Source organism: Pygocentrus nattereri, chromosome 3 (assembly GCF_015220715.1).
Source record: "Pygocentrus nattereri isolate fPygNat1 chromosome 3, fPygNat1.pri, whole genome shotgun sequence".
Classification (NCBI taxonomy): Eukaryota; Metazoa; Chordata; class Actinopteri; order Characiformes; family Serrasalmidae; genus Pygocentrus; species Pygocentrus nattereri.
In genome coordinates this window covers 40,626,689-40,647,214 of record NC_051213.1, presented here as the reverse complement: position 1 = coordinate 40,647,214, position 20,526 = coordinate 40,626,689, and the positions used below count along the sequence as shown (strand labels likewise).

At 37.1% G+C, this 20,526-nt stretch overlaps 2 protein-coding genes across 5 annotated transcripts in view; one reads left to right on the top strand and one right to left on the bottom strand.

The window, feature by feature from the left end:
• The first annotated feature begins 3,801 nt into the window (after nt 1–3,801).
• Nucleotides 3,802–20,292, top strand: pak1ip1 (PAK1 interacting protein 1). 4 transcript variants are annotated; one of them, XM_017715970.2, is made up of 11 exons: nt 3,802–3,863; nt 4,854–4,949; nt 5,850–6,012; nt 6,575–6,695; nt 6,781–6,855; nt 9,750–9,802; nt 9,892–10,037; nt 14,418–14,515; nt 18,664–18,760; nt 19,875–20,004; nt 20,148–20,292. In XM_017715970.2, the coding sequence occupies exons 1-11, from the start codon at nt 3,846–3,848 to the stop codon at nt 20,270–20,272; spliced, it is 1,122 nt and encodes a 373-aa protein (XP_017571459.1). In that variant the 5' UTR covers nt 3,802–3,845; the 3' UTR covers nt 20,273–20,292. The 4 variants fall into 4 exon arrangements, with proteins under 4 accessions (XP_017571459.1, XP_037392606.1, XP_017571462.2 ...); XM_037536709.1 differs by lacking the exon at nt 3,802–3,863 and adding an exon at nt 4,656–4,724 and having other exon boundaries at nt 20,151–20,292; XM_017715973.2 differs by lacking the exon at nt 3,802–3,863 and adding an exon at nt 4,656–4,724.
• Nucleotides 19,093–20,526, bottom strand: part of LOC108438275 (CDK5 and ABL1 enzyme substrate 1-like) — a 33,595-nt gene continuing 32,161 nt past the window's right edge. The window contains exon 9 of the mRNA XM_037536710.1: nt 19,093–19,303. The gene's annotated coding sequence lies outside the window, so the exon portion shown is untranslated. The remainder of the gene's footprint in view (nt 19,304–20,526) is intronic.

Here is a 20,526-nt window from a genome sequence, read left to right as displayed (position 1 = left end):
ATTCATTCACTCGTTTTTGCATCTCAACAACTGTCTTGTGCAGCTGTTTGTTTTCAGATTTTGTGGCTGCATTTTCTTTTTTGAGTTCAACTACCTCTTGATAGCAGTAATCCAAAGATTTCTTTAGTCCTTTAATTTGCATTCTGTGTGTATTTCACTGCTTCGTCAGTTTGATCTGCTGTTTTGTTGATCTTAGCTGTAAGAACACGAATAACATTATCCTGCAGCTCAGCTAAAGAAAGCTCAGTACTCACACCTGAATTTCCTTTTTGCACTTTCTTTGTTTGTTTGCATGGTGTATTTGAGTTTGAACTGCAGACCTCATCCTCATTGTTATATGCTTATATGCAAATTATCTTTGAATATTTGAACCCGCGACCCTGAGGGAGAAGCGGCTTAGAAGATGGATGGATGGATGGATGGATGGATGGATGAATATTTTAATATTCTGTTCATCTTCTAAATTATGTAAATTCATATTTTCAGGCAAAGTGGGGCGATATTCAAAAAAGCCAGGGTATGAAGTTTGAAATTTACATTACGTTTACGTCACATCTTCTTCTGTGAATCTATTGGCTGGTGGTAAAACAGAAATCTGATTATTGCCTGACTCATGTAAACCCGGAGTTTTCCATTATCTGATTGCTCTAGTGCATGTAAATGTGTTGATCCAACTGACAAAATGTGATTTTCTGCAGTTATCGGTTTATTGAGTGCATGTAATCTTATCATTGTGGTAGCTTTTATTTTGAAAGTTTCCATATTCAATTACTTTATTATCACTATGATACAACATTAATATACATTCAGTGTAACTTTTTTTGCCCAGCAGGTTTGCTGTTTTTGTTCATAAAACCGACAAAAACACTGTCGTAGCAGAGCGGCACTGACATCATCAATAGGCTGGAGGTGCGTGACAGGCTGAGAGTGCATGTCTGCAGCCAGACACTTTTGGGACCACTGACATCCGAAGCTTCATTGAGCCCCAGAAAAAACAAATTCCTGAGCAAAAACAGAATAATACATGTTCATGTCCACAATCACGACCGCCCACCATTAAATAAAATGATCCCTGTCCACTGTAAAAGCACTTTTACTGATCTGTCCGCAAGCACTGCTTTCACATCCATGAGCACAAAATTCTGTCACATGTTAAATGCGTTATACATACAAGTCCATACGAACCTTGCCAATGGAAAAATAGGCACTGGACTTTTGGCTATGATAAATATAAGTAGATTATCAAAAGCCCTGCTGTGGAGTTTATCAATAAATTTTAGAACTTAGAAATTAACATAAAAATACATGAAAATAAGTGCCCACCAGCAACAGTGTGAATGTAATAATAGTTACAAAGGAATATGTTTACCAATATGCCTTAAGATGTTCTCTGTTTTCTGTGTGTCCTCATATCTAAATTGATTCTGAATACATTACTGTTTAATGCACTATAATAGAAATCACTATTATTTAGCCATCATTATTAAGTCTACTTTTTCTAAGCATTCTGTTCAACCCTGGAAATTTGTACATAGCACAGCAATAAAATTTTGAAGGCGCAAATTTAGTTTCATCACTTGTTATATTGTAACAACAAATGTGTTTTTAATGCATTAAAACAGGTTTACCCAGCAACCCTGACGGAGAAGCGGCTTAGAAAATGGATGGATGGATGGATGGATGGATGGATGGATGGATGGATGGATGGATGGATAAAACAGGTTTAACATCTGTAACAAAAATCACTTGTCCAACAGGTAAAAAAGCGCTTTGTGGGTTTGGCCACCAGATGCCACTAATGTGCCCTGTGTGAGGAAGCTTTGAGTAATTAACTTTTTAATGATTCAGTTAGGAGGAAAGCTTCAGTGCTTCAGAAAGCTCCGGTGTGCCATCACTAGAAAGAACCAGAACCAAAAGAAAGGCAAAATGAGACAAGCACAAATATTGAAAGATCCACCAAAGCAAAGATCAGAGAACAAAATACACACGACTAACTACTCAATCTACAAATCATCAAAACAGATTACAAACGTACTACAAACAACACCAAGCAAGGAACAGACCGGATCAAGGAGAATAAATAGACAAAAAAGCATGTGAGAAGCACCTCAGGGCTAATGAGAGGGTGGGTCTACAGACTACACAACGGTGGGACGTGACTGGAGGGAGACAGACCAAAACAACAGAAGAACATTGAATAAAATGCAAATGGGAAGATAAATGCAGACAAAGAAGGAAACAATGAAAGATGAAGCAGGAAAAGACAGGATTTTACAACTGTAGACTGTTGTACAAAGCTTATTGTCAAAGATCATGTTTATGCAGACATGACATCCAAAGAGAACAAGGTTTAACAATATATATTTTTGAATGAGTAATTTCTAAGTTGATTTGCTTAAAACTTTCCTTTGTTGAAATTACATTTTCTGCTGTGAAAAAAATGGGGTACTAGTTAGAGGGTGGCTAGGCTGACCATTTCCAGGCATACCACTTCAGAAAGGTGCCCTGTTATTAACGCAATAGCAGAGAATAATCGCCACTCAGAGCTGACAAATGCAGCAGGTAGCGGTCAGGTCTTTTCTACTGCTATACAGTCCACTAGTGGTAGAGACTCCAGACCCACATTTTACCCCACACAATACAGCACACACAACATTGCTGCACCTCTCTTTAACTGCTCAACAACAACTTATGTACAAGTTGGTACTAATAATAATATTTCTACATGCAGGCTAAAGTTACTATGTACCAATGTGATGTTAATAAGCTACACAAAAGTAAGGCAGGCTATGGCTGTGTTCTGGCGATTTGTGCAATCTTATAGAAGTGGCATTCAAATATCTTATAGAAATGGCGTTCAAATAAAACCCAGACTATTTTGATTAAAAAAAAAAAAATACTGCAAGCAATTAAAACTACGTTGCTGAATTGAACTTTTTTCAGCAGCTATTTGTTTGAATTTTCCCCTTCCACCTTAAATGGCACAACAGTTATTATAACACCTCAGGCGCCAGAACGTAACTGCTGCACCATTTAAAGTTAAATTCGAACAAGAAGCTGGTGATGTTTGGAGAAAATGTCCTCAGAAAATGTTATCAACGTCAAAATAATGAGGATATTCTGATAACCTAAAGGTGTAAGTAGTAATATTATGCTGAATCTGTACTGAATTAGCCAAAGTGAAGGTGTTTGCAAGCTTTTCAAATCAAGTATGAACAGAACAGAAAAATCATGCTTCAGTTAGTGTCAGATAAAGAACAGATAACTGCATCGTAACTCAAGAGGGATGCCTGTTTTGTTTTTTTTTTGTTCTGACTTTTTTTCATCTGCCCTCACTGTACATTGAAATACACAACCACACTGGGAAAGCGTGCTACTTGGCACAATTTTTCAAGGAGGCTGCCATGTGTCTAATGAGGCCAATTCATTATCACAGGATGCCAAAGAGACAATTATTGAACTCCATTCATTCTTCTAATAGAGAAATCCCTTTTAGACCTGGAGTTCATTATATGGGTATAAGATCACGTCGCCGACTAAAGATAATAAAACAATTCTAGTGGTCAAAATGTTGGGAGGCCTTCGGTCCACCTCTTGAAGGCTTAACCAGTGGGGCAGATTAGTGGACAGGATCAATGTAAGCTAATTTAAGACAGCATATCCTTTTTCTTGTCCAAGTATGTGGTCCCAACACATGTTCTTTGCCGTTTTACTGGACTTTGCTGCTTTTCAGTAAATCAGCTTCTAAAACAGACACGTTTTTGATGGAAATTAAATTTTGATTAGGGTGAAGCACAGAACTGACATCAGTGCAACATTTAAGATGGATCCACTTTACCTGAAGCATGACTACCAAGAATCAGGTACTCATACCTTACACGCTCACAAACACACATACACACACACACACACACATACACAGCATTTGGTAGCATACATTTCTTTTTGTGCTGTTTGATATTATGTCATATCCTCTAGCACAGCATTATATCCGCAAGCCTCAATTTGACAGAATTCATGATTTTCTTATCGATTGGCTGTATCTACGTAAATACTACAGAGAAAAACAGCAAGCACCCAATATGTGTTTTATTATGGTTTTCTCTCATTTTTAAAACAGTTTGATAGATGTCTTTGGTTTATTTTGTTTGTCTTTACAATTTCTTTGCATTTTCTATAATGCTCAGTATACAAATGTTCTAGCCTGCTATTTGTTCTAGCATTTTGTAACACTATCTGTCGTTTATTCACTTTGTTTTCTGTAGGCTAAGTGATGCTTAAAACAGTTGCAGATTGCTTTTGAGAAACAGGGAACCTTTACCTTGGCATAATGTAACCTAACTTTGGCTGTGCCGACATAGACTATGTCTTAATCCACACACTACTTTACTGGAACCATTGGCGTGAGACAGAGGGAGGCACAAGGATAGAGCAAGAACTTGACTGGCCATTTTAATACCTGGACAACGGGATGATGGACACTAGTTCAAATCCTTTGAAAAAAAAATGATGTATTGTTATAAGTAAAAGACTGTCAGCTATCACAGCTCTCAAGCATTTTTATTATTATTTAAGTATTTTATTTTGTGCTCTTAAAAAAATATTCTAAACTAATTTTGTGGATTAAACTGTAGACTTTTAGCTTGATGTGCATACTTTAAACATGACCCGGAAGTTAAACGTGACTAATGCTTCCTCGGTTCACGCACGGAATCACGCTCACGGTGTGTACACATGTGGCTGTTTCCAGATTGTTCTTAGATTTAAACTGTTCTTTTCCTGGTTGGCGAAGCCATATAGCTAATATTTATACAGTATTAATATAGATACTATGTAAACGTTTTTGTGTCCAGTGCAGTAAATCGTTTTATAACATGGGAGAAGTGGAAGTGGTTGCTGGAAGTTACGAGCAGATAGTTTTTGGTTATCGAGTGTGCCCCAGTGAAGAGGTAAGCTGCCTTTCGTTTTCCGAAACTAAATTTAAAAATGCGATTTTGTCGATGCGATGTTTTTGTTTTTGATATAATATTTGATACCTCGTTGTTGTTGTTGGTGTGTGTGTGTGTGTGTGTGTGTGTGTGTGTGTGTATATGGGGTGGGGGGGGTGGGGGAGGGGGAGGGGTGCTGTGTTCAACAAATTATAACCTGAATCGGTTAGATTGGATTACATTGCTGTTACAATAGTATGCTCTTATAAATAGGATCTCATTCATTATCTAGTATTTTAATTAATATTGATAATTCGTTTTACATATGCATTTTTGCATCAATGCACACATTCAAAATATTAACTTGTAATTACCTGTTAATACACGATTTTGATCATGACCAATCTTGTAACAAATTAGTATTAAGTTCGTTGTGAGTTATATCGTCTCTTAATTCTGTAATGAATATTGCACTTTCCCTTTGATACATGAATAAATGCACTGTGTAAATGAGTGTGTACAGTATTCTTTATTAGTTATATTGGCTGTAATATATTTAACTACATTTACATAAATTATTAAACCAGCTAGACCACTAGACCAGCTTCAAATGCTTTCATTGTAAATGTCGGCATCCCTTACCAAGCACAGTATACCCGTATATCCAGGCACTAATGCATCACTGCAGAAGACAGTGCTTATTCTTTAGCCTGTAAGCAGATCTAGTGACTACACAAAGCCGTTTTTTCTTTCAAGGTTACTAGTGATTAGGCGTCAAAAGGACTCTAAACGTATCATATCTGGGTTATACAGTGAATGATGTGTACAATAAATTAATAAAATGGGCTTACCTGAATACAAGTGTGTGTGTGTGTGTGTTGAAAATGTATTAGTTTTCAAATGTATCATTGTATTTTGCAGGAATGGAGAATAGAGCCAGTCTTCACACACCATGCTCATACAGCATCCCTGTCTGCAGTAGCAGCTAGTGAGCAGTTCATTGCCACAGGCAGCAAAGATGAAACAGTTCAGCTCTATGACATGAACACAAGAACTGAACATGGAGCCTTGTTGCACCATAGTGGTAGGGAAATAAAATCTTGATTCATGATATTGTGAACATAAACTCAGTGAAGCCAGAGGTTGTTAAAAGGTCATTAGCTCATATGTCATGTGAAGTAAGCCCCATGGAATGTTTCTCCTTTTTTGACATATCAGGGTTTGATCTTTAAGTCACATAATATGTATATAATTATTATTATTGTTATTGTTGTTGTTGTTATTATTGTTATTACTACATAAAGTTTAATTTCTGTAGCTCTTTTCACAAGGCCAGTTTATGATAAGGACATACAGAGTCTGGTTGCAGACATGCACTCTCAGCTAGATGTGGGTGTTTATTGATCAGAGGTTTTGTGGGCATGTGAGCGCTCTGTTATTCTTACATTGATTGATCTTACATTGATTCTTACATTATTATACACCATGAAAACACAAACAAAAAATAGAGATGCTTCTGTGTGAATTACAAATTAAGATCAAGTCCCTGATGCTTGCACAGAAATTCGCTCTACATTCCATAATCAAAACATATTTGTTATTTACTTAACTAAAAAGAGTTTGGTCTGCCCACCCTGTTTGTGCAGGTACTGTCTCGTGTCTGGAGTTCTATGGTACCTCCCATTTACTAAGTGGTGGGGAAGATGGTCTTCTGTGTGTATGGAGCACAAAGACATGGGACTGTTTAAAAACAATCAAAGCACACATGTAAGTCTTTAAGTCAGTACACTCTGTGTTACTGATGTTTATATTTTTTGTGTTTTTGGCTGAGATTCTTTTTTATGTGTTATAGGGGCCATGTAACTTCTCTGTCAGTACATCCATCTGGGAAACTTGCACTCTCTGTTGGAACAGACAAGAAATTGAGGTATTTTTAATGACTATAGTTAACTTTTCACTTCCTTCACATACAGTACAGAGTGGTAGGTGCCCTTAGGTCTTTATAGTAAGTTATTTGTATTTTGATTAGAATTATACAGGTAGAGGAACACATTTATTTCCTTTTGAATTCTCGATGCACTCCTGTACTGAGCCAAGGGTCATTAATGAGAAAAAAATTGTGAGGAGGAAAATTTATCCATGCAGTTTAGTAATCCACACTCTGAGTTTATAAACTGTGCCCAATGATTTGTAAACTGTGTTCTCAGTTAGTCAAACTACTCGGTCATTAACTGGTGCGCATTCGTGTTAGAAAAGGAAAGCTGCCATCTCAACATCTCCGCTGTTGCCACAAAGTTGGGACCATGAATTTATCCAAAATCTCTTGGTCTGCTGTAGCATTAAGAGTTCCTTTCACTGGAACTAAGGGGCTGAGCCCAACTTCTGAAAAACAACCCCACACCACAACCCCCCACCAAATTTTACCCATGGGACAATACAATCAGACAATTACCATTCTCCTGGCAACCATCAAACTCATTCATCGGATTGCCAGACAGAGAAGCGTGATTCGTCACTCCAGAGAACACGTCTCTACTGTTCAAAAGTCCAGTGGCGGTGCTTTACACCACTGCATACAACGCTTTGCATTTACGCTTGGTGATGTAAGGCTTGGATGCAAAATGCTTGTCTCTTTTAAATTTGTTACTATGGAAAGAGCTGAAGAATTCCTCTTTGCAGGGCCAGGTGGGCTATTATTTTTGTGGAGAACTGGGCAGAAGTCCAGATCTTCTGTATGAACATGTTTTGAGAAACTGAGGGCCACAGTAAAATTGTCTGACAGCTGTTTAGTAGACCTTTGGCTTTGCCAGAGTCCTGAGTGTTGGGGACATCTCTAAGGGTTTTCACTGATCTACACAGCATTCTGAATTGAGGGCCATCTCATTGCCAGTGGCTGGGTAAGATTCAGGTTTAGCTTATCCAGTTGTTTCTGCAGTTCGTGTAGCTTGTTACTTCTGACAGCAGAATTACTAAGAAATACAAAAACTGACATCAAATTATGCTGAAATCTCTGTGTGTCACTAGCTGCAAGAACAAGACAGTGGGCTAAGCAATGCTCTTCTACCAAATTTTAGTTAAAATTTGAGTTTTTTCATCTTTGGCTGCATCCTGTCATAATAGTAGCACCATTGACGTAATTTTTTTGGTCAGCAGTTGCTTTACATCGTCAAAAATGATGCCTGCTTTTCATCTACAATTTGAGTTTCTGAACAATTTTCTTGTCATCTTTGTACCTTTACATATGTTATGAGTTGCTTCATGTAGCTTATGTCTGTAGACTCAAGCACTAAGGAAAGCATGTGACTTTGTCAACAATCTTCCACAATTGTCCTTGCAATAGCATGAGACATTTCTGTCAGACCTTTCTCATTAAGGTAGCTTCAATAACTTGATGTGTCCCTGTTCAGCTTTTTGAAAGACACCCCATCTGTTTCATGAATTTAACCAGATGACCCATTTTTTACTTTAGCCAGTTTTGTGCTGTAATGCAGTTGGTTTTGAGAAGCCCCTTTGTTTCCTCCTCACACTGCAAATGCACAACGTCAAAAGCATTAGCCATAAAATTCTTTGACCTCATGGTTTCTTGTTAAGGCTGCTGTACAAGAAACGCCATCTGAGTGACTATTTAAAGTTGACATTTGGTAAAAGGCACAGCATTTTGTGTTTTACAAATCGAGCAGCTGTTACTAAGTTTGAGCCACAAATGTATTCTGAGCCACTTAGCCTAAAATTGTCTGTAGACTGCTGCTTCGCCTTGATAACGTTGTTTTTACCTGTCTGAGGATCCTGAGGATTAATGACGTTAACTGTTGTTGCTAGCACTGCTGTTTGCACTAGTCCTTTTGGGTTCAGGTGTTGTTTTTTAGTTTTTTTTTTTTTTGTGGTTTCAGTACAGGTGAAGTATATTTATGTCCATATCATTGAATCCTGTCTGTGCATGTTAGCATGTTATGCTAGACCAACAGAGGGTGCTCGTAAGCTGGTAGTTAAAGGTAGCTAGAGCGCATCAAGGGTGTTGTCCAGTCAGCCCACACTCCACACTGGTGCAAATGCTGGCTGAACGTTATTAAACATCGCTGTTAACACTGAACACATTTTGGAGCAATATATGCTGCCTTCTAGACAGTCTTTTTCAGGGATGTCTGTACTGATATTAACATGACAAAAACAAGCCACCTCTTCACTTCACAACAGTATGGCAGCATAATCGGAGATTACCTGACCCACCTGCAGTTCAGATGTCACGCTTCCTGGTTCTCGTTCGGACTCATTCGGACTCATTTAGTCTATGCTTGTGTATTTTTGTCTGGCTATTCTGGTTATTGATCTGGTCTGGTGTTTACCCTGTTTATCTCTGTTTGAATAAATCTGCCAGGTTCATTTATATTCGCATGTGTCTGATCTGCAAACCCAGCATTACACCAGAACTGTCTCTGGTTAAACTCAAAAGATGAGTCATCATACCAGTTGCATAGCTGGATATAAGATGTATAACAGATTAATGCCAAAACAATTTACTTTTAGAACTGGGTCAGTTTGTGTCTTTGGGCTCCAAACAATTATTAAGTCATGATGTAGGTGATGTAACACAGTGGTAAAACATGCTTCTGTCCCAACTTTTTTGAAAATCGTTGCAGGCATAAAATTTAGATTGACCATATATATATTAAAAAAAAAAAAAAAAAAGACTCAAAAGGTAAAACAGTAAATATTGTTTTTTTTTTTGTACTTTTTCAAACAGAACTTAATAATTGCTGCTTTCTGTTTTTATTTTATTTTATTTTGAATTGTTAAATGAATCAGCTGTCATTTTTCATTTAGAACATGGAATCTAATAGATGGAAGGTCAGCTTTTGTCAAGAACATAAAGCAAGGTAAGAAATGTTATATAAGAGAGCATTGTTTTTACATTGTCTTTCTAATCACTTTAATTGTAATATGCAATCTCTTTTTTTAAAATCAGATGCGCAGTTAGTGCTGTGGTCACCGGTTGGGGATAAATATGTTGTAGTTATGCATGATAAATTGGACATCTACAGCCTGGAGTCTGCTAGCATTACAGGCACCCTTACCTATCAAAAGAGGATTTCATCCATCAAGTTTTTGAAGGTATGTTTTGATTTTATTTTTTCTTTTCTAAAATTAATGTAACAGATGCTGACTTGTGAGAATGTGTCTGTCCTAGATGTGAAGTATTGCAATTTCTTTTAATTGCTAAGATGCATGTTCTTCTAAAGTAGAAGTGCAGCATTGCAGAGCACATTGTTTATACCACAGCATAAAGAAAATTTTAAAGAATGAGTGAGTAATCATTTTTTTCTTATAAGAATACTTTTTGTGACTATACCCCAAAAACTAAAAGGAGAAGACCACACATTTTTATAATATATTGCACTTTAAAAATAAAGTAGATTATACAATTTAATGAAGAACTTTTTTTCAGGATTACAGGAACATGATAAAGTTAACATAATTAAAAGAATGGATAAAAACAAAGACAAATAATTTCAACAGGTTATCACATTTGTGCAAACACACGCAACTTCACATGTAACGACTTAACTAAAACAAAGTCTAAAAGGCTCTCTGAGAGTAAAAAAATAGGTAAGGAGGTACATTTTTAAGAAATATTTTGCGTGCTACACTCAGAAAAAAAGGTATGACACTCACTGGGGCAGTACCCTTTTTGTCACTGTGGTGGTACCTTGCTGAATGAATCATGTACCTGCATGGTACCTTTATTTCTAACAGTGTATTTTATCATCATGAATTAAAGCCAAAGGCAATAGTGAAAAGGAAAGAGCATGAGGAAGAAACTTTGATTGTAATTGAGACTTGAGAAACCATTGTTGTGTGGCCAATACTGGATAGCAAATCTGTTTCAAAATACAAAGTTTAAAAAGATTATTACTATAGAGACTCATTGAAGGAATGTTTCAGATTAACTAATAGAATCAGTGACAAATTTTACAAAGGTTTAACAAATGTTACCTAAAAGATTAAGAATGAGAATTAATCCATGCTGGCCATGAAGTCGTGTTAACATGAAAAGCTAAGAATCTCGGTATGCTGAAAGGCTGGTGTACAGTGTCTGGGACTGATATGTGGTGGGCACAATACGTATGATAAATAGAGTACAAGTAGACTCTGGCCTAGTTATAACTGCTTGGCTAAAAGGGAGAGCCAGAAGAGCGACTGTAAACAATCCTGAATGAGCATGTGAGAGTGGCAGGGCAACAGTGCAACATCTCAAGATACTGTACATTGATGTCAATGAGTCCCCAACTATGCAAACGGTTTATCCGGGCAGTAACTGTGCCAGTAGAAAAACACACACATCATTAGTTTAGATGCAAATGTGCATAAATACAGTAACAACAACTTCTTTTTGTCAAAAAAGTAGTTTGTTTCTTATGAGCTTGTATAAAAACAGAGCTCTGTTACAGATGTCTTCTAAATGCTCCCATCCATCACATGGATTGTTATACTCTGTCAACAGTACAGTCCATTTAGCATAAAGAAGTACTTTTAAGTCAAAGTAGGGGTTAGATCATAACTGAGCAGAAAGTAAAAGGGCAAAATGGTTTAATTGAAACTATGAATATTAAAATATAACAGAAGTGTTTATGTACACAGGAAATTCTAAATGTGACACAATGATACGTGTGATGCAGTGCTTGTATTTCTTTTTTTTTTTTCCCATTCTCCGATAAGGTATTGGAAGAGGGGGAACAAAAAAAAGAGATAAAGTAGGGAAAGGGATGTTCGCGTCTTTCACACGTTTCATATATATCACTTTTTTTTCAAAACTTACCACCTCAAAACTTTTCTCAATATTGTATATTGAAATTTTTCCCCCATATAATGTAAATGTAAACACTCCCACCAAAAGATACACATAAATTAGGTGGAAAAGATTACTTTAAGGTATTGTATTTTTATTGAAAGTAAGAGGTCCATAAAAGCCCCCTATACTTTGGCCTTCCCCTTAACACTATATGGCATTTTCTCAGAAGGGCTGTAGGACACAAACTCATTTAGCCACTGCCTAATAGGAGATAAGTATTCAGATTTTCAACTCACTAATATAAATTTCTTGGGAGCTGTACCAGCTAGCAGCGCAAAATACTTTAAACACGTAATAATCTCACATCACCTAACAACCAAATCCTGAGATCAAGATTAATGTTTGTGTTAATTACTTCCAGGGCTGTAGCTAGGATCAAAATTTTAATAAGGTCAGTTTTGCTGAAATGTGATCTGCATCTCATAGTGGATAAAATAACTGCTAGCGTTGCACCAACTGTAAGTTTCTTCTTTAGTTTTTTTTTTGTTTTAACAAAATCAGCTCCTTTTTACTTATCCATGATTGTTGTGTACCTTGTCTTTTCCTTTGTTCTGTCCCAGTCACTTCTTTCTTCCATGAACTGCTATTCCGTAAACTCATTTGACTCCAACCTTGTTTAACAATATTTTATTAATAATTTAACTATTTATTTACATGCTTTTCAGGCTGAAAATGCAGATTTAAACCTATCTCTCCATGTCTATTATGCTCTGTCTTTACTGCTTAATGAAAAAGCACACATTAAACATGCGTTATAAAAGGCTACCAAACCGCAGCTAACAGGAAAGACAGCTACTTATACAATGAATGAGACAACAATCTAATGTTGATGATTTGGGCTGGTAAATGCTGATTTTTAAAAGTGTTATCTACATGATATGGTACTATCAGCATGTTGGTTAAAAGTGAATTTTCTCATGCCAGTTGTACTATGTGTATATATAGGTAACAAAATACAGCTTTAATTTCTTATCACTAATGTAGCCTATCACTAATCACTTATGTGCTAAGCAACGACTTTGAGACGCTCAAGATATTTGAACTTTTTTACTTCTTACTGTACGCACAAACAGGAAATGGACGCTTTTAACGGACACAGCCGGTTTGGTCAGACTCTGAAGATGAGCCTACACTAAATTCCCAAACTGTCAGTTGGTCTGTGTAAGAAGCTGGAGAACAAACTGCTGGCTGTGCAGCGAGTGAGCCGAGCTCGTTACTCTGGCGTAACAACAAGCTGCTTGTTAAGGAACAATAATTTCATTATTCCAGAAATGTGGCATAATAAATATTCTTTCTCCATTTGATTGAGTAGGCCTGTGATACTGTGGCTATGCTCCTAAGTAGACTGTACTTTCATAATGCTGCTGTTTTTATGTTTAATCTCAAAAATGGAGGAAAGTTTTTAAAAAAAATAATAGTACATTTTCAAAAACTACTGAGAGAGACAACTACTGATGTCTTAAAAAGAGTAGATTTGTGCCCATTAAGTAGAGGGTTTCTAATTTAGTTTTAGTGTAGCTATTGATCAGAGAAAAAGTGTAACCTGTGATGCTTCATCTCATACTGCTCTAGACCATCAGTAATTTTTGTGTGAAGCCATATCTATGTAGAAATTGTGCATCTAGATAGTAGGTTGCAGTCCACCTTTAGAATATGGTGCTTGTAGCTTGATTTTTGGGTTTTTCCTACTCCAGAGGAAAAGGTAATGGCCATATGTAGTTCAAAATGTAGTTTAAAATGAGTTTGAGTATCATTAAGGGCTGGCATTCTAAAAGATACATAACTGTACTACATTAATTGGTCCTCTTAGTGATGAAAAATATTTCCAATGCTGGAAATATATTTTCAACCTTATTCAATAACTTCTGATACTAATGGGGAAACAGATATTTGCCTGAGAGGCCTATTGTAGTGCTTGAATCACTAATACCAGTAGTACACCAATTTTTAAATTTGATAGGAGGTCTGAATAAGAGCCTTTAGGTAGTAATTAGGGCAAATGGCTGTGGAGATTTGTGATTAATATCTGGATTGGGTTCATGAAGAGAGAATTTCAAACAAGGTGCGTTTGTAATCTGTTTTCTGGTTTATGCATGGAGTGTCATTATAAGGAATCTTCCACATATACTACCTCTGTGTGATGTAAGAAGTGTGACTGCTACAGCTTGTACACATTGATCATTGCATCACTAAGCATCTGTACAGCAGGACTACATTGAATTTAATTTGTAATTTTAATCATTTAATCTGGCTTGTAAGCCAGTTGTACAGATGTCCTTTTTCCAAACCAATTAGTTAAATCAGTTACTTTGCTTTATTCAAAGAATTGTCATAGAAGAGCATATTGTATGTGTTTAAGCTCTGCAGTTTTTGTGTTTCAAGTCTGTAGATTTAGTGTGGAATGTCTTACTTGTTAATGTGGGCGCTGAAATGGAAAGCAAACTGTTCTATGTTGTTCATGCCACAACTCGCAAAGTTGTTAAGCAAAGTATTCTTCAGGTCTTATGTGAGATTTTGTATTTTTTTGTAGTTTAGTCAGTCTGAACTATTGATTAGTTTTTAGTAATATAAATTGGAAAGAAAACCTGACCCCTGATCTAGCTGATGGTCTCATCTTTTTTTTTGTTTTAAATCTTTTTCAGAATACACTGCTGGCTGTGGCAGGAGATGACGAATATGTGAAGGTATACGATCTGCTCTCTGAAAAGTGCATTTGTGAGTTCAGAGCTCATGAGAACAGGTGAGTTAATTTTGTTATTCTCAAATATTTTAGTTTTTGCTCTGTAAAAAAAATAAAAAATACTTATAGGCAGGATCTGTTTTAAATGAACAAAATCTGTTTGTTAATTCACAAATGTATGTAGTAATATGTCAAGTAAGAAAAATCCGTTTTGTGCTAGTCCTCTATACACACTAACTACCAGTATGCAGTAGTGTACAGTACATAGTACACTTTAGCCATTGTAGTCTGACATTTGTAAGACAAACTTTATTTAGTTCAGTTTTATTTACTTATTGCAAGAGACATTTTTGTGGCCTTTATAGAAATCTGGGTCCAGGCTTCTAATGAGCAAGCCGAGGGGGACCTGGGGGAGACTATTTGAGAGACTTGCACATGCAAGTGTTTAGAACTCTTCAATACCACTTGCAAATAAACTTTTGAAACATTACTATATGTGCTTTGTGGGGGTGAGCAAATAAAAGTACTGTGTTCTCAAACAGTCATATGAACTTGCCTTAGAAAAGCTAATGATGAACAGTTACAGTTATGTGCAAAATATTAGCAGTGTAACATCACTTATTTGTTTATTTACTGATTTTGGCAGAAAAGATAATACAACATGGGGGATCATGACTAGGTTCAGCCGAGTAATGGGCAACCAACAGAATCAAGTCATGACATGCACGCTGCTAATTGGGTGTAATTGACTCATTTAATGAAAGGGGTGTGTTCAAATTAATAGCAGTGTGGCATTCAATTAGTGAGGTCATTCATTCTGTGAAGAAACAGGGGTCATTTATGGCCCTTATTTAAAAAAGGTGGGCAGCAAATGTTATACCTGCTGGTTTTAGCCCTTGCTCAGTGAGTAAAATGGGTCATTCCTGACATTGTACCAAAGGAGAAAGAACTTTGATCAAGAAGTTGATTGGAAAGGGTAAAACATATAAAGAAGCACAGAAAATAATTTGCTGCTCAGCAAAAATGATCACAAATGCTTTAAAATGGCAGACAAAGCCCAAAACACGTTTTAGGAAAAGAAATACTACCATCCGTATAGGTCATAGAATAACAAGAATGGCAAAGAAGCATCCAATGATCACCTCTAGGTAAATCAAAGATCTTCAGTTGTCTGTGAGTACTGCAGCAATCAGAAGACGACCTACGTGAAGCCAAACTATTTGCAAGAAACTCTCATGGAAGTACCATTGTTGAAAAGGTTAGTTTGCTAAAGAACATATTGACTGGCCTAAAGAGCAGTGCTGCAACATTCTATGGACAGATGAGAGCAAGATTGTTCTTCCTGGGTCTAAAGGCCATAGGCAGTTTGTGAGACAACCCATAAACACTGAATTCAATCCATAGTACACTGTAAAGACTGTAAAACATGGAGGTGCAAGCATAATGGTTTGGGACTGTTTCTCATACTTTGGACACGGGCCCATTTATCGCATATCAGGCACCATGTACCAGTTTGAATATATCAGAATACTAGAGGAGGTCATGTTACCTTATGCTGAAGGAGAAATGCTGTTGAAATGGTTGTTTCAGCAGGACAAAGACACCAAACACACCAGCAAGTGGGCAACATCGTGGTTCCAGACCAACAAGATTGATGTTATGAAGTGGCCAGCACAATCCCCAGACCTCAGGGCGATTGAGAATTTGTGTAGTGGTGTCAAAAATGCTGTTTTTGATGCAAAACTCGGGAATGCAGAAGAACTGTGGAATGTAGTCCAGTTATCTTGGGCTGGAATATCTGTTTGCAGGTGTCAGATGTTAGTTGACTTCATGCCACACCAGATGTAAGGCAGTTATTAGAAATCACACCTGCATGAGCTTTTTTTTCCCATTAGGTCAATATGGGAATTTTTCCCAATGACTTGTGATATCAGACAGTGATGTTGGATGAGGAGGCCTGGCTTGCAGTCAGCATAGCATTGCATTTCATCCCAAAGGTGTTTAATGGGGTTGAGGTCAGGGCTTTGTACAGGCCACTAGAGTGTCTTTATGGGCCTCACTTTGACATTAATGCTGTAATATGAAATGGGGCCTTCCCTAAACTGTTGCTAAAAAGTTAGAACCATATAATTGTCTAAAATGTATTTGTATGATGTCGCATTAACAGCACCCCTCATTGGAACTAAAGGGCCTAGCCCAAACCCCACAAAAATAGCCCTAGATCATTATATCTCCCTCGCCAAGCATTGGTTTTGGCACTGTGCATGCCAGTAGGTAGCGTTCTCCTGGCATCTGTCAAATCTAGATAAGTCACTCCAACTGCAAGATAGTGAAGCATGGTTCATCACTCCAGAGAACTCATTTCGACTGCTCCAGAATCCAGTGTCTGCATGCTTTACTCCACTCCAGCTTACGTTTGGCTTTGCACATACTGATCTTGGGCTTCTTTGCACCTGTTCAGAGATGGAAGCCTGTTTCCTGAAGCTCCCGAGACACAGTATTTGTGTTGAGCTTACATATAGAGGCTGTTTGGAAGTAGGTAGTGAGTGATGGAACAGAGGATATGATTTTACATGTTATATGCTTCAGCACTTGGTGTGTCCACTCTCAGTTTACATGGTTTACTGCTTCATGGCTGTGTCATTGTATATCTTTCAATACATACAAATGTAAAATGAGTCACTGTAAATTTGTAGCACACAATATAAATTTGTTATTTGAAAGCTATTCACAAAGGGAATTTAAATGTTTCTGTTAAAATATTGCTGTTTAATAGTTTGCAAAAGGCACATTGGTGAATTTATAAGTGAAGATATTACAGACATTGTTAATCTCATCTTCCTGAAACTATCTGGAAGCAGATTTTATATTGTCTTCTATGCTTGTGGTTCTCAAGCAAATCCTCAGGGCTTCCCATAGGCTCTCATATTTTTTTGTTTTTTCCCCTGTGTATTGTAAGTTGGAGCAAAAATGTAGACTGTGTGGGAGCCCCTTGGGACTGATTTTATTATTTTTTTGTTGCCAAGCCTGCAGCAGGAGACTTGCAGATACACAGCTGCAGTATTTCAAACCTTAGCCCTTAGCTAAGTGCTAGTGCTGTCCAGAAATAAGTCATGCAGCTGTTGCTTAAGCGAGTGTTAATTCCAGACCCTGTTAGCAGGGTTTTTATGACTCAAAACATTCACTGGTCCTGTAGTGTGAGAAGGTCAGAGACATATTCAATGATTGATTCAAACAGCGGCCAATAACAGCTAAAAGAATGGAGGGAAAATGCAAAGAGATGTAAGGAATTAGAGGAGCTGCATGTAAAACACCAGCAAATATGAGCTGTCATCATGTGTATAATGTGTGCATCCAGAGGTCAGGGCACTCTCTTTACAATTTCAAGTCAGCTGCCAGTTTGCAGTGAAACATTTCTCCAGCTCTTGCTGTGATATCTGCTTTTCTCAGTCCTACATTCATTTTCAGTTTGTGCTTTCACAATGCCTAAAAGCACAAACAGCTTTGGTCTAGTATATTTAGCTTTGTTTGTGTTTTCACTGGTCAACACTAAAACGGGTAGCAGACAGACAGATAAAAAGTAGGGCAGCAAGGCCTAGTGGTGCTCACTGCTGAGAGAGAGAGAGAGAGAGAGCTGGAGCTGAGGCAACAGGACTACCCCACGACTACCCCAGCCAGCCTTTGCAGTAGGTTGGGATAGTCTTATTAGGTTGGAAAGCTCAACATGGCAATTATAAAAATAAGGTATCATATATAAATCATCATATGTAAGTCAATGTTCTCAATACGTGGCAAGTGCATGGGGGCATAGAATGTTAAAGTCTGAATGCTTGACCCTTAGGGCATTATTTCATTTGCCTGTAGGTTGTACGCTTGACACTTCTGATCAAATTATATGTTTAGTTGAATTTCTAAGAGGGAATAAGTTAACACATCCTCTACAATGAACAAACTCTGTAATTATGAAGTGCTTGTTTTGTGTGTTTTATGTAGAGAATTTGACCAGAGCTACTCAAAACTTTTGCGCATGTATGTATCCACGACTGTATGTGCATATTCCACACACTTTCAGATGCTGTTGTTAATTTGTGGTACATGTGTAACTACATAAATACTGTTGCTAATGTATAATGTACCAGTTGTTGCAGTGAACTGTGAATTGAACAGTGAATTGATTATTGAATATCATTTATTTATTTATTTTGTAGGGTAAAAGCAATGGACAGCTTTTTGATTGATGAGTTGTGTGTGCTGGTCACAGCATCTAATGATGGATTCATCAAGCTGTGGAAGTTCAATTTGGAGGTAAATTTTATAGCTTTGCCCCACAGATGTTAGCCTACACACATCATAAACCACCCACCAGGAAGCTGCGATGCTGTGATAGTAGTTTATTTTAAGTCCAGCGACGGGTGCCATAAATCAATCAGTCAAAAGACAGAATGAAAGATAAAGAAAAACTCAGATGAATCATAAACAAATGAATCCGTTCACACAAAACAAAAGCATATTTAATCTAATGTGCTTCTCAACTATGACAGTGAGTCCTGCACTCAGAAATGTTACCAACTAAACATTTTATTTAACAGATAAAATCAGTCTTGGTATTGTTTCATACATTTTACAGTGATCTACATTAAAACATTACTATAAAAAATAATCATGCAATAACATGCAATAAATGAATATTGAATAAATATGATCTGGGATTCTCCAATGCAAAGTGACAAGTTTCAAGGTTTCAAATTTGTGTAAACTGGAAATTACAGCTTCTTCCAACATGCCAGTGCTTGGGTCTTTTGATTCACAGTACAGCTGCAGGTACACTGGATGAAAACAGGTGAACTCCTATGAACAAAAACACACTTTTAAAATAAATATACATTGATCACAGCCCTTTGAAATTATTCACACGTTCAGTTGGCAACCCTGATAATGTTCATGTCCATGTTTATTTCCCTGATTAACCATTTCTAAATGTTCATAGCATGGAATAGATGTAACCTCTGTAAGCTATAGAATGGCGTATTAGTGGGTAACTTGTACATCTGAGAAGGCACCATTAACACTGAGCAGATTTTGGAGCAACATGCTGCTTTATAGATGACGTCTGCCATGTGGAAGGTTCTGCATGTGTTACAACAGCAGGACTGTATATTTAGTGCTAGACTGGCCTTCCTGCAGTCCAGACTGACTCATTAATTTCCTAACGATGAGAAATGTATCATTCTGTTTTATTACATCAGTAAACACGGTAGACAGAATTAGTCAGACAGTAGTCAAGATTCTTTTTTTTTTTTTTTTTACAGTTTTCCAAAATCCAAACATTAATCCAATATGTTAATCAGTTGAAGTGTTGGTTGACCACTAAGTACATGTATTTATCTTTGTGCAATACATGTCTTTGTATTGCCCCTAGAGCCCAGAGGTGGTATGTCTACTGAGCCAGGTGAACACCACAGCTCGTCTCACCTGCTTATCTGTATGGAGACCCAAAACAGGGAGAGAACTCTCAGCAGAGCAAATCACCCAGTCAGCAAGCATGCTGTGTAAGTTCAGCAGGACATGATTGATTTGCAGATAGCATTTTGTCACTTTGATTATATTTTGTGAATTATTATGGTTGATTAAAAAAATTAAAAAGGCACTTTTTCAGAAGACTGAACTTTATGAATGTTTTTATATTTTCCAGCAGCTGATAAGGAGGCTCTTCTGTCCCCTACAAGCAAAAGAGTGAGAAATACAGAGAAGGTGGTTTCACAACACTTCTCCATCAGAAAACCACCCAAAAAGAATAAAAAACAGAAAGTGCAATAAACTTGCATTGTTTAAAATGATATGCATAAATTGCGTGTTTATCATTAGAGTGCTTGAAAAAGCACTCTATTGTTATCTCTCATACTTCTTCCACACTTTTCTGCGATTAATACAGCCTGAACCGCTTAATGTACAGACTCCGTTCAAACGGCGTTTTGAAGGTCTTGGTGCTGTGACTTGTGCAATGTATTTTTGGAGTTGACCGGACTGGTAGTTTTTAATAAAATTAAGTTTAAAAATTAAAAACCTCCCAT

Bases quoted from the DNA above. Each gene is read 5' to 3' on its own strand.
- pak1ip1 (XM_017715973.2), top strand. From the start codon at position 4,689: ATGCTTCCTCGGTTCACGCACGGAATCACGCTCACG. The intron at 4,950-5,849 runs GTAAGCTGCCTT...TGTATTTTGCAG, and splicing joins GAGTGTGCCCCAGTGAAGAG to GAATGGAGAATAGAGCCAGT. The intron at 6,856-9,749 runs GTATTTTTAATG...TTTTTCATTTAG, and splicing joins GGAACAGACAAGAAATTGAG to AACATGGAATCTAATAGATG.